The sequence below is a fragment of the Balaenoptera ricei genome, chromosome 11 (genome assembly GCF_028023285.1).
Source record: "Balaenoptera ricei isolate mBalRic1 chromosome 11, mBalRic1.hap2, whole genome shotgun sequence".
NCBI classification, from domain to species: domain Eukaryota; kingdom Metazoa; phylum Chordata; class Mammalia; order Artiodactyla; family Balaenopteridae; genus Balaenoptera; species Balaenoptera ricei.
The window spans coordinates 74,707,943-74,721,693 of record NC_082649.1 but is presented as its reverse complement, the minus strand read 5'-3'; the positions used below and the strand labels follow the sequence as shown (position 1 = coordinate 74,721,693).

Genomic DNA, 13,751 nt, shown 5'->3' with positions numbered 1-13,751 from the left:
ACAGAGGGCCTGTGTGTGACGGTCGCCCATGGAATGTTAGCTGTTCCTTGGAACTGGGCAACCCGAAGCCTGCATATAGCAGTGCTAGTAATGATTTGGGGCAGATGATGTGCCCTTCTTGTAACATTCCCATTCCTGTCACTCGACTCTCTAAGCTGTATAGGTGAGTGAGGTTCCCTGTTCACTTTCCAGGTCACTCTGGACTTGTGGGAAGACTTCAGCCTCTGCAGAGAAGGGCAGAGAGAATGGGTCGTCCAGAAGATCCACGAGTCCCAGTTCATCATCGTGGTGTGTTCCAAAGGCATGAAATACTTCGTAGACAAGAAGAACTACAAGCACAAAGGAGGCGCCCGAGGCTCGGGGAAAGGGGAGCTCTTCCTGGTGGCCGTGTCTACCATTGCTGAGAAGCTCCGCCAAGCCAAGCAGAGCTCATCCACGGCGCTCAGCAAGTTCATCGCCGTCTACTTCGATTATTCCTGTGAGGGAGACGTTCCTGGCGTCCTGGACCTGAGCACCAAGTACAAACTCATGGACCACCTTCCCCAGCTCTGCTCCCACCTGCATTCCCAGGACCTCAGCCCCCAGGAGCCGGGGCTGCACCCCGGACGCATTAGCAGGAAGAACTACTTCCGGAGCAAATCGGGCCGCTCCCTATACGTCGCCATTTGCAACATGCACCAGTTTATCGACGAGGAGCCTGACTGGTTTGAAAAGCAGTTCGTTCCCTTCCATCTCCCCCCACTCCGCTACCGGGAACCGGTTCTGGAGAAGTTTGACTCAGGCTTGGTTTTAAACGAAGTCTTGTGCAAGCCAGGGCCGGAGAGCAAGTTCTGTCTCAAGGCCGAGGCCGCCGGCTCCGGGGCGCCGGCCGACCCGCACTCTGAGGGCCCGGACGAAGACGCGGAGGCCGGGCCCGTTCCAGGCGCCAACGCGGTAATGCGGCCCCTGCTGCACGCGGTGAAAGCTGCCGGCCCCTCGGACATGCCACGGGACTCGGGCATCTACGACTCGTCCGTGCCTTCGTCCGAGTTGTCCCTGCCCCTGATGGAAGGGCTCTCCACGGACCAAACGGAGACGTCTTCGCTGACGGAGAGCATGTCGTCCTCATCAGGCCTGGGTAAGGCGCGCGGAGCCGGGAGGGTCGGTGGGTCGGGTTCCTGATGCAGGCCACGGCCTTTCTCCATGAGTCCAAAATCCAGGAAAGCTTTTTGCTAATTTCGGTGCAATTTTATTCGGCAGCCCGATAGGAAGTAACAAAACTCCATGCATAGTCTCTGCTGATCCCAGGTAACGGGAATGTTCACATGTGTGAGCTGCAGAAATACTGTTGATAAATTATGGTGAGCTGCCTGGTACCATCTTATGTAATATACAGTGTGTTCATTATATCGCCTTTCTAAACTGTGAAAACATCTGAATTCCAAAACACACTGGGCCCGGGACTTCCCTGGTGGTCTAGTGGTTAAGACTTCACCTTCCAATGCAGGGGGTGCTGGTTAGATCTCTGGTCAGGGAGCTAATTCCACATGCCTTGTGGCCAAGAAAACCAAAACATAAAACAGAAGCAATATTGTAACAAATTCAATAAAGACTTAAAAAAAAGACAATACTGTAAAACAAAACAAAACAAAACCAAACACATTGGTCCCCAGGGGTGTCAGATGAGGGTCTGTGGACCTGTATCTTTGTTGGGACTTGTGGTGTTCACCACCCCCCACCTTCCCAAGTCTTTAAAGCCACATGTATTGAACCCGGGGTTCACAGGGCACAGTATTCTCTCCATCCTAGCTCAGCACCGGCTCCAGGTAGGAGGGCCCGCTTCCCCAGGGAACCCTCACAGGATGCTGTCTGGAGCTACTCTTACTGTGCCTATGACTAGTTGGAGTCATGCATGCAAACCCTGGATCCTCAGCTAAGGGAACTAGAACCTGTTAGCAGGATGAGAATGCCCAGTCTTTTTTTTTTTTTTTAATTAATTAATTAATTAATTTGTTTTTGGCTGTGTTGGGTCTTCGTTTCTGTGCGAGGGCTTTCTCTAGTTGCGACAAGCGGGGGCCACTCTTCATCGCGGTGTGCGGGCCTCTCACTATCGTGGCCTCTCTTGTTGCGGAGCACAGGCTCCAGATGCGCAGGCTCAGTAGTTGTGGCTCACGGGCCCAGCCACTCCGCGGCATGTGGGATCCTCCCAGACCAGGGCTCGAACCCGTGTCCCCTGCATTAGCAGGCAGAGAGAATGCCCAGTCTTGAGCTGACTGGGATGCCTGCCTCACTTGTACAAAGTGTGTGGTTCAAACCCAGATCCAGCTTCGTTCTGGCCTGAGCGTCCAGCCCACTGAAGTGCAATGACGTGTGGTTCTGCCCTCTCTTCTTTTCTTAGGTGAGGAGGACCCTCCCGCCCTTCCTTCCAAGCTCCTCGCCTCTGGGGCATGCAAAGCAGAACCTGGTTGCTGCAGCTACACTGGTGAACTCCACGCGGTCGCTCCTTTGTAACAAAACGAAGAGTCTAAGCATTGCCACTTTAGCTGCCGCCTCACTCTGGTTCCCCAGCTCGTCTCTCTGGGTATGTGGCCCACTTGGAGCTGAGGTCTCTTACAAGGATATTCAGAATGAAATTCTGGCCAGTACTTGCTGTCCTTGCCTCTCTTCTCTACCAGGTATATTGGCAGTCTCCAGTTTTCTGAAACCATGTGGAGCTCTGAAAGGCATGTCCATTATGCCTGACAGCAGCTTGCCATGTTGGGTCAGACTGGATTAGAGCCAATTCTGAGAGGTAGGGAGGAAACATGTAAAGAGAAACAGGAAAATACCCACACTGATTGTTCAGACTTAATTTATCTGTGCAAACTTTGCCTATTCACTATTGGCTACTTTGATTTGAAATGCTTTGTGGAAAAAGCACTTTTGATGCCACTACAGCCACGGAAATCAAGTGCCAGTCTCTCTGGAATCCATGTTGTTATAGATGATGTTCTTTTCCATTTTTGATGTGGAATTTATGATACCATTTACAATGCCATGGGTGTTAAAAAAGCTCTGAGTCAAAGGTCAAGAAGGTGACTGAATATTCAATCACCTTTCATAAAAATGAGTTTTTATGTATTAGCGGATGGCATATCTGGCTGAGGAGGGAGCCGCAGGGCCAGGCTGACCATCTAGACCGTTCTTTCTGAGATGGGTTGGTCAACGTGCAGAAGGCACCAGGGCCACATCTTGATCTGAATAGGCATCATGGAGGGGCCAGATCTCCCTGTGAGGTTTCCCGTGGTTATATTTACTGTGCTGAATCTCAGATGTTGGTGCCTGGAAGTTTATTTTTAAGAGGCTGATACCCAACTGGGCTGTATTACTGGAAGTTGTAATTTTTGCTTTGGTTGGCCTCTGGTCTAAAGCTGTGTCCGGAATGTTAGGGATCAGAATCCACTGACATACGGCAGTAGGTGGAGGTGGTAGTCACTTAATCTGCTGAACTTGTTTTGACTAACGACAAACCTCTTTTTAAGAAGGTGAAAAGGAAGGGATTGTTACAAAGATGAGAGTGCTCTTTGAGTACCATCTTTGGAAGACATGGGGCCTGAAATCATTAAATTCTTGAATCTTAAAGTACTCCCCCCACAGCCCAGCCTGTGAATCAGGTTTCACTTTGTTTTTGTTGTACTTACCCAATGAAAGATTTGTCTCTTGTGCTCCATTCTGCCAAAAATACGTATTGAGAACTTAAGAGGAAAGAATTTGCTTTAAAAAGGAGAAGTAAATGTTCTGTTTTTATGAATGACTTCTGTACAGAATTTTTGTTTCCAAAGGGAAAATACTTGTTCCCTCCTCCTCCCCATGACCTTGAGGGGGAGTGAGTGTCTTTTTCCACCTTCTTCATAGATGCTGCTGGATTTTGGCACCCTGTTTTCTTAGCACCCCTACCAGGGACCCTGGTTTTCACTGCTTCACCAAATAGGACCAATGTTAAGCGGGGACACTGAGAAACATCCCAAGGCGGGGTGGGAAGTAGGGAGGGCAGGACTTTTCCTTCCAGGCTCATGCCCAGCAGGTGGGGAAGGGAAGGTTTCTGCCCCTGATGGAAAGAAGAGGTTTGTGTTTATCTTTGATGCAAATGCCACACTCCCTGCTCTGTAAAGGCAGCTGGCGGCTTCTTGGGAGAAGAACGTGCTTGTCTGTTCTCTGGCATCAAGTTTCCTGCAGCTGCTCTGAGGGAGAGACAAGTGGGCTGCAGAACTGTCTCCCCCATAAAACCAGGCATCTTGTTGGAGAAGAGATGTTCCATGTTGTCACCGTGGAATCTGAGATGAGCACAGAGCTCCTGCCCACACGTGACTGTCCTGCCATTCCATTGTTGGCATATGTTCTGTGAAGGAGATTGGTCAGTCCTATTACTGTACGAAAATTCACTTTGGAACATTTTCAGAGTGATTTCTTATTGAAGCCAAGAAATGGTGCATGCCCCAAAGGAACCATTAGGTGCTGCCTTAGGATAGATACTCAACTTTGCACATGAAAGGAGGCATCTCTGAGAAAGTGGCCCCAGGGACAGCGTGGAGGACTGGAGAGGAAACATCAACTGGGCTCCATGAACGAGGGCAGAGAGCTTGCTAAATAAACTCACTTATTATGAAAATAGAAGGGAAAATTGTGATAGTCCAAAAATCAGGTGATGCTTTAGTTTGGATTTAGGGTTTGGGTACTTATTTTGAAATACGAATGATTGTGATATTCAGCAGAATCAAACTCTATTTTACCAAGTATTGAAACGACAGTATGAATGCCCAACTCTGAATAGTTGAGGAGTTCAACTTCCCAGTTTTGCCATATTAGTTTCACTTTTTTTTTTTTAACCCTCCCCGTCTCATGCCGGGAATAAAACATTTATTTTAAGCAGAGCTGCATTTTTGACTCAACAAATGGAGTGGACAGTGAAAATGATAGGACAGAATTCAGATAAAGGTTCTGCCAAGTCACAGACTTTTAGACATTGGGGAAACAAGAACTAGAATATAGGGATGATCTCAATGAAAGGCCTTCATCCTGAGAGTAAAAGGCTCTGTGGCTCTGATGGTGTACAGGAGACCAGTGCAGGTAGTTGAAGTTAGGGAGCTAGTTGTTTATCTTAACTCACCAACGCCCTACACATCTGACGCATCTGACACATTAGCATTTGACACAGTCAGCTTTGCTAAGAGAGTGACCAGGAGGTGAAAGCCCAGGAAAAGGTGTGTTCTTCTCTCAGGTCAGCTACAAGCAACAGGGACTACCTGGATGGGCCCAGCCCAGTCATACTGGGGCAGGAGTCCTCTAGAGGGCTGAGTCCTGGGCCTTTGAGGCATATTGCTCTCCAGAGAGAATGAGAAGTCATTCAGGTCCAGGCCCAGGTACTTAGGCGGGTGACCCAGCCAGGTAATAGTATTTTGAGCCCAAAATGAGATGGGGCAATAAGTCATCAGACAGAGTTTTTGATTGACATATTAATAATAACTGAGGACAGTCCCAGATCAGAAGTTCAAAAAATGTCCTAGGCAATGATGACATCGTTGGAATCAATATATAGTAATTTAAGTTCATGTATGTTTGTCAAAATTTAGTCGTGCTACTTTATAGCTACTAGTGTCATTTTTAAAAAACCCTAGTCTCAGGTTACCTCATTTAAGCGCAAATAAACAGGAAAACTGTCCCCCCAAAGTTGTGGGGTTATGTGATTTTCAGGACTTTTCCTTTTTTCAGAGTTGAGTATCTTTTCCTTTAAAAGAGACAAAGGAAGGAAAAGGCTATTTTATTCCCGGAGAAGAAATGTTGCACTTTCCTCCCTAAAGAGAGAAAACCCTGCAGTCCCCAACCACCTCAACACTAATTTGGCTCTTTGGCTCTTTATTGGAGGGAGGTGGACAATGCCAATGAGAAGATTATTAGCCTTTTCTTTTTTATATTGTTGGTAAAGAGTGCTGCTCTTATTTAACAGGTGCTGTTCCTTCAGGGGGCCCCACTGTAGCAAGTGTAATGATAAATAAGGTGTGATGATAAATGGCAGTGACATGCTCTCTCAGTGTCAGAGAGACAATAGGGCATAGTGGGGACTGTGGCAAATGGACACCCGCTGTCCCACCTGCAGGGAGCAGCCAGTCCAGTCAGTTGCGACCATGCAGTGTTTCCTGATTGTCCCATTTTTCAAGAGAACCTGAGAATCTGGATGTTTATATGAAAAATTCTGATTTTTTTTTTAGTATTGGCAACTAAATTTAAAAAAATTTTTAAATTGAATTCAGGCCCAACGGGACAGATGGGTGGACCTGATTTGGCCCGCTAGCTGTCAGTTTGCCCCCTCTACTTAAAAGATTTGAAAAGAAAGGCATCCATGGTAATTACAGATGTCTGGTGCCACCAGAAAATGCTCTTGCTAAATGCAGCCGGGAGCTAGATTGCTTTTTTTACCCATTGCTCCCCTAAAGAAATTTGATATGATTGTGAATATATTTGAAATCTTTTGATTGCTTCTTCACACTTCATGATGTCTTAAGAAAAAGGCAAGCCAGTTGTTAATTTCAAAATCAGATCTGTGTTCTCCCAATTTAAAAAATATGACACTTGGAGCAATTTCATTTAAACTCCACAACCTGAAGGACCTTATTTATAGTTTTAGCTCTTGGCTTAATCACTGTTTTAGATGATGTGTAATTCTGAGCTTAAGCCAAGACCTAATAAGGAAAGCAGGCATTGTGAAGGTAGGGCAAGGAATCCTGAGTGTCCACTAGAGCCAGGTATGCTTTGTCTTCTGTTTTAAATGATCTGTGAATTGATCTGTTTTGGAGGTGTGCAACTGTATATGGAGATATCAGTTAGGAGTCCTTATGGGTGTTGGGTCATCCTTGCTATATCACCTCCTTTCCAGGGCCAGGGTGAAAATAAAAGGAAGTCTGATTGTAAGCCAATAGCTTTGATTCCGATTTCAGAGCTTTGTGGGTGAGAGAAAGTTTGAATTATCTGGCGTGTACCCCTCTGGTGTCAGACAGAGCTGTTCATGAATTATTTCAGACATGTGGCTGTGGATGGGATTCTGGATTTTCAGTGAAGGAGAGTCTGTAACCTACCCTGCTGATCAGATAGTTCTTTGTACATCTTCCTTATAGAAATTCAAACCAGCCTTCTTTTGTTCAGCATGTAGTGGAAAAAGAACAGCTGGTCACCTTCCGTGTATTTGAAAACGACAGTGAAGTCATCGCTCTGGTGTTTTTATTTCAGTGATAAATAATCCCACCCCTACTCATTCCTCACAGCTCTTGTTTTCCAAGGGCTTAATAATTTTCACTGCTCTTCTGTTTCTCAGCTTCACACTCAGTTTAGTTGCCCAAATAGAAGGTGGTGCCTTATTCACATTGGTGCCTTGTGAAGGCCAAGCTCAGGATGGGGATTAACAGAGAAATTCTTATGTACCCTGCTTCTCTTACTACTTAAAAATTCAAAGGCACTTTTAAAAAATGGTATATCACCTAAATTCATTTTGTGAGTTGATTACCACAATTTTTTTTCTTGGCAGTAGTCTTCTATCATATATGGGGTTTTTTCCCCTTTTGTGTTCAAACACTTGGTGCTTATTCCTGATGTGTCTAATGTCATTCCTGAGCTGCTTCAAGATACTCTTCAAGACCAGCTCTTACCTTCTGAGTGGCAACCACCCCTCACTTCCAATTTTGGATTCTATTTTTATGTATCTCTAGACATTACCTTTAATTCATGACTCACAGTATTATTAAATGGTGCAGACTTCAGATTAGCCACAGGTGAAATAGCAGTTGCTAAGGGCTAATTTACTAAGAGGTCGAGTGAGGACCTCTTGGGAATTTTGGTCAGTTGTCTTCCCTCCTGCTCTTCAGCTCCTCTCCAAAATTCAGCGAGGACCACAGACTCCTCAAAGAGCTTTTCCATTTCTAAAGGGCTGGAGCCATAGCTCTGAATTGACCAAGCACTGTGGTTTGCACAAGCAGAAGTCTGACAAAAGCAAACCATTATGACTGCATATGTGATGCTTTATCAAAGACAATTTCAGTTGAGAAGATCAAAGAAGCTATCTTCTGTTTGTATGTGACATAGACAAAGTTGGCTGCTCCAGTCATTAGACAAAAAGTTACAATTGGATGATGCTAATGTGTAATCGTATGTTATTTTTAACAAGCATCTTTTTTCTGTCTTAAGAAAAAAATGTGAGTTTGGAGAGAGCAAAAACTTTTGTAAAAACCAAATGTATTCATTTAGAGAGTAGGTAACTTCTATTTTCACTGTTGGTTTGTTTTTTTTTTTTTGTTTTTCACTGCAGAAGCTCCCTGTTACTATGTTCTGGGGGGAAAGCCTGTGGAACAGTGGTTATTGCCATTGTCTGTGTTTCATCTTTAAGTTTCTCTTTTGTGAGGTTTGGTGGAATAGTGAGCACTGACTGGCAGACTGTAGCAGTATGCTATATTTTTACATTGAAAATGTTATCATCTTATTTGATTTGTACATAACTCTGTAAATAGTAGACCACAGCTGACATTTGTAAAATGTTTTTGTACCGTAGAATTTCTGAATCAAATAAAATGTTTTAAGATTGTGGTGGCTCATTTTTCTAGATCGTGTTTCCTATTTCCTGAATAGCTGGGATTCCTAGCACAATTTTCTGTGGGCTCTCCCTCTGAGAAGGAGAGAGATTATGCAGGGTGAGGAGGCCAGGGTGGCTGGTCTGTCTTGTACTTTAGAGAAAATGAACCTGCTGCCCTTGACCATTTACCTCCCCCTCCATTGGGCAGGTGCCTGTTGTCTCCATGGCGTCTGGAGCAGGGACAGGGATACTTACCTCAAGGAGACATTTGACTCTCAGAACAATGGACTTTCTTTGCAGAAATTTGAAATTTGAAAAGAAGTTGATGGACACTGAAATTTGGGAGCCACAAATTTCCTGTCATTCAGAAAGAAGAAGGTGCCTGTTCATTCTTCCGACAGAAGTTCTCTCATCTCCTGTGCGCCCGATGCTCTGTAAGTTAAATTCTTGGTGTACATCAACTTTGGGGTCTCATTTTTGAGATTCTGAGGCCCAGAATTGGGTAGCTTTGCCGAGGGCACAAGGAAGAAGTCAGCAGCACTGGGACTCATACGTCTGATTGAATGAATCATCCTTACTCCTAATCAATGGGCTGTACCGTTTCTCAACATAATTTATAAGGAGAAGAATGAACCTTGAGTAGCAAGTTACAGTGAATTGGTTTCCTCCTCAATCCAAATACTGAGAGTAAATCTGGTTTAGAGGTTAAGCAGATGGATCTAAAAGGACTCCATTGGAAGAATCTCATTAGGCAGATACTGCAGTAAGTGAATTCCTCTTTTCTGTTAGTGGGGAAAAATAATCCTCTTTGGATAGCACAAGAAGCCCTAATTTTTACCATGGTATTAGAAAGCAGAGTCCGTTTTTGCAGCTGTTTAGGGTTCTTATAATTGTCAACATTTCTGGGACCTCACCGCTGGTTTTATTTACTTTGTTTTAGAAATGCAAACTTTAGGGGTAGCAAAGACCAGCTTCCCCTTGCAGACTTTAGTTAGAAAACATTTTTAATTTTGGTTTACTTGAATAAGAGACTACAGGCAATAAGCTAAGCAGGTGGATGAGAGGGAGACATAAATTATACCTTCACTGTCTTAAGCATAGTGAGTCCTTAATAAATACCTGTTTTCTACCCCTACCCCCAGCATACCCTGTCCTCTCTGTCTACAGGAACAGAATCAGAAGTGGTCCAAGAATAGGATAGATAGAGGATGCAATGGAGGGAGGGAAGGATACAAACATGGGGTAAGGCCTTTTGCAATAAGATAAAATTTAAATCTCGTCTTTGAGATTAAGGAAAAATAATGCAAGATCAGTGGGCTTGGCTCCCTGGCCTCTTTTCTGGAGGGGTTTTACACCATCTTTCACATTTATAGGTGATAAAATCTTTTGACAATATTTACTGTATTTGAGAGCCTAAAGAGTGTACTGGGGACACAGTAATGAATAAGATATACATGATCCCTGCCGTCTTAACTCCACCTCTTTCTAAGTATGGAACTGTGGGCAAATCACCTAATTGCTCTGAGTCTCAGTTTTTTCATCTGTAAGGTGGGACTAATACCCACCACATTGGGTTATTGTGAAGCTTAAATGAGCTGGGATGTATAAAGCACCCATGGCCATGCTTGGCAAGTGCTAGACACATGGTAAATAGTGGCTATTATTCATTTTGTGGAAGAGCAGGTCTTGGACTATTTGGGAGCCATATGGACATGGGTGGGAGACAATTCCCTGTTGATAGGCGCTTCAGCCCAGGGATTTTGTCAGATGTGAAGTTAAATCATCTCTTTCCCCTAGGAGAAGAGGGTGTGTCTGCATCTGACTGTTTTGGGAGGAAGGGATGGGGCTTGGGGAGGGGGAGGTGCTCCTAGCAAAATTAAAGTTAGGCAGGAACCCTGGGCTTCTTAATAGTTGACTGTACAGAGCCTGTGACAGTTGACTGTGTACTCAGATCTGCTAATGTCCCATTTACCAGGCTCCATTTTCCCTGGTCATCTTTCAGCCCCTATAGAGACAGACATTTTTCTGAACTTGCTGCTTCAAGGTCCCTGTGCCAGATGACCACGCCCTGCTCTGGATGTGAACAAAAGCAGGGATTGTTTCTCTAACTGACTATCAATTTGTGCTCAGGGGAATTTTCCAAGTTTTAGAAGCTGGAGTGGGGGCAGAGATAAAGTAATGGTCCTCCAGGATGAGGACGGCTCTTCCTGGTCTTTCCTGCTCTTGCTGGTCAGAAACATTCCAGGGAGTGGGCAGGTGTCAGCTTCCAGACAAACCATAGACGTTTCCCACCAGGCCAGGCAAGGCCAGGCCAGGGAGAACTCACAGCAAAGAAAGGCCAAAGCACGCCTGGTGACAGAACGCAAATACAAGCAGGTCGTGCCTTTGGTTAGTGTACCTGAAGTTTGATGTACTTGAAAATCCTGCACACGTGTGTATGAACGTGCATTATTATTGGCAAGATTTTTTTAAATCATTGTGATTAAAGCAGGGCTTTGGTCTCAGGCACCCTGAACTTAGATCTCAGTCGGCTACTTTCTGTGTGACCCTGAGTGGGTCACTTGACCTGATTAGGACTTAGTTTGACCTGATTAGGACCTGATTAGTTTCCACATCTGGGAAATAAGTAATCTCAGTACCTAATCGGGTTGATGTGAGGCTTGAATGTGAAGCCAAGTAGAGTTCTGGGCACAGAGCCTAGTACACAGTGAGCACCCCTGCCTTTGGGGATGTGGTCACCTGGGGCAGGTTAAGGGTGTACAGTTATAAAGTGTGATCCCCTAAATGTCTCCCTCAGCCCTGGTCTAGGTAGCAGATTGGCTAGGTGATGGGAGTGGAGCTCCTGTCTCCTGGAGGACTCAGTTCTGCAGGGCAATGGGCTGTGACCCTCACAGGAGATGGCTACTTGATCAGCTGTCACTCCCTGCTTGAAACTGCCAATAGCCCTGGAGGTAAACCGCAAAGTTATTACCTGGGCCCTTGCCAACCTCTTTTCTCTGTGTGTCTCTTTCTTCTCTATAGCCATAGCAGAATTTGAAATTCCTCACTCGTGTAGTCCTGCCCTGGGTCATTTCCCCCAGGCTGTTTCTTCTGCCTGTTTCTTCTCCCTCTCTAGGTCAGGTCTCCAGCCCTCCTTTGCAGTCAAACCTTCCTTGACCACTGTCCACCCTAGTCCAAGTCCTGTCACATGCCTTCCGGAACAGCTCCTGTGATTATGTGCCAGACCCTCTTGCTCACTAGTACGACTGCTCCTTGAGGGCAGGCTGTGCCCCTTGCCTAAGCCTTCCTCCTAGGTTGGACTTGGATTCTACTTCTTTAACCAGCTTGGGACCCCAGCCCTACCACTGATCAGTCACCGGGGCAAGTCACCTCATCTCTCCAGTCCTCAGTTTCCTCATCTGTCAAATGGGGGTAAAAATGCACCTGCCTTATGGGGTGGTTGTGGGGATAAAGCAGATGGAGCCTTTATCCTCTCAGCCTTGCCTCTCAGGTTTTCCTCTAACCCAGATTATGAGAGCAGAAAGGACTTGCTTTCAAAGGAGTCTTTTATTAAGTGCTTGCAGAGCATTGCTTAGGTCTGAACAATGAGATCAACACCTTAATCCTTGCACAGGTGTCACCATCCCCTGGGGAAGAAGGTTAGTGTTGCTTCATCAAATGGATGCTCCACACCTTTCAAAAGCAAAAGGAAAAAAAAAAGGAGGAGGGTGGCATCTGTACATTGCTACGGGCAGAAGACTTTAATGTGCCTTCCAGTAATTCCACTTCTAGCATTTTCTCTTTAGGAAGTAACCAGAAATGTGCATCAAAGTTAATTGTGCATAGATTTTCATCACCAAGCATTATTTCTGATACTGAGGAATGAGGAACAAACCAAGTACCATTTGGGACTGATGATAAGAAGAAGCACATTCATACAACAGACCAAGCGGCTCTTAACAATCACGCTGTAGAAGAATATTTTATGACAAGGGAAAGGCTGGGTGGTGTGATTGTGTTGGGTTTTATCTTATTCTTTATACCTCTCTGAGCATTGTTGTACGAGTGGTATTATGTCAACAGAGGGGTTTAAATGTATGACCTTACACAACAACGAGTGTTAAAGGTACCCAGTGGGCACTCGATGGCCCGTGTTGCTGGTTTCAGTGTCTCTCCATTGCTGTTGTCCTTGCCCTTGGTCGTGCCTTCTCAAGAGATTGCTTTCCCCGACTGTGCTGCCTGGTGCCTCGTCGCAGCCCCTCACCATGGCTTTCCTGCCTGTCATCAGTTATAGCTCGTCACTCCCTCATCCATGTGGGGACCCCAGTAGACACCCCAGCTTTCCCAATTGATGACTCAGTGAGGTGACAGCTCTGGTCCTATACTACCCTCTCTTGCAGAGTTAGGGGAGATGGAGCTGAACTCAAGAATGGGTGCTCATGAACTGTTTCAAGGAGAAAAGGTGGCTGGTCATCAGTGTCTTCTGGCCTCTCCACCAGTTTCCAAACTCCATGGATAGTGAGTGACTCACATTTCCTGCCTATTTCCTCTACACTCCCCACCAAAGGACTCCCTTTGGATGTATCATCTCTTCCTCCAAAAGTCTCCTAACTTGAGTCCAAGAACCAAGTCCTCCCCACCCCCCCCCTTGCATGAGTGGGGCGGGGGGATGGTGCACTGCATATAAACCCTGTGGGATTACATTGATTTGTTTCTAGTCTGCATATCCTTGCAGATCTGTTCTAATTTCCGGAAACCCTGAATTGTAAAACAGAGGAAATAGAGGAGTTTGCCCCTAGTAATAATAAAAATGCATGTTGCCTTTGCTGTGTCCAGGAGACTTTCACCCACTACATCCATTCCTCACTCAGCAGCTGGTGCAAACCCATCACCTCTGCCTGAAACTTCCAGTGGTAAAGGTTTAGTGTCTCATCTTGGCCACCAAGGCCCCTCCAGCCTTGTTCTCCCCCCACCAGCCCCTCTCCATGGACTTCCAGAAGTGTGCCCTGTGCTCTCCCACCTCTGGGCTTCCATGTCTCCTGTTCTCTCCAACCCAGATCCCACACGAAGCCTCTCTATGCTCGAATCTGGGCCAGCACTTCCCTTGTGTGTCTCTCACCACATCCTGCTCCCTAACCTGCCCAGTGATGGGTCTGACTGTTCCCACATCAGCTGTGAGCTCCATGGGGTCAGGGACTAT

The 13,751-nt window shown here is 45.8% G+C and overlaps 1 protein-coding gene across 4 annotated transcripts in view; it reads left to right on the top strand.

The window, feature by feature from the left end:
* Nucleotides 1-8,538, top strand: part of IL17RD (interleukin 17 receptor D) — a 71,765-nt gene extending 63,227 nt beyond the window's left edge. For all 4 annotated transcript variants that reach the window (XM_059939961.1, XM_059939959.1, XM_059939958.1 and 1 more), the window contains 2 exons: nucleotides 193-1,117; nucleotides 2,378-8,538. In XM_059939961.1, coding sequence (XP_059795944.1) covers nucleotides 193-1,117; nucleotides 2,378-2,490 — 1,038 coding nt within the window. In that variant the 3' untranslated portion in view covers nucleotides 2,491-8,538. The remainder of the gene's footprint in view (nucleotides 1-192; nucleotides 1,118-2,377) is intronic.
* The last annotated feature ends 5,213 nt before the right edge of the window (nucleotides 8,539-13,751 follow it).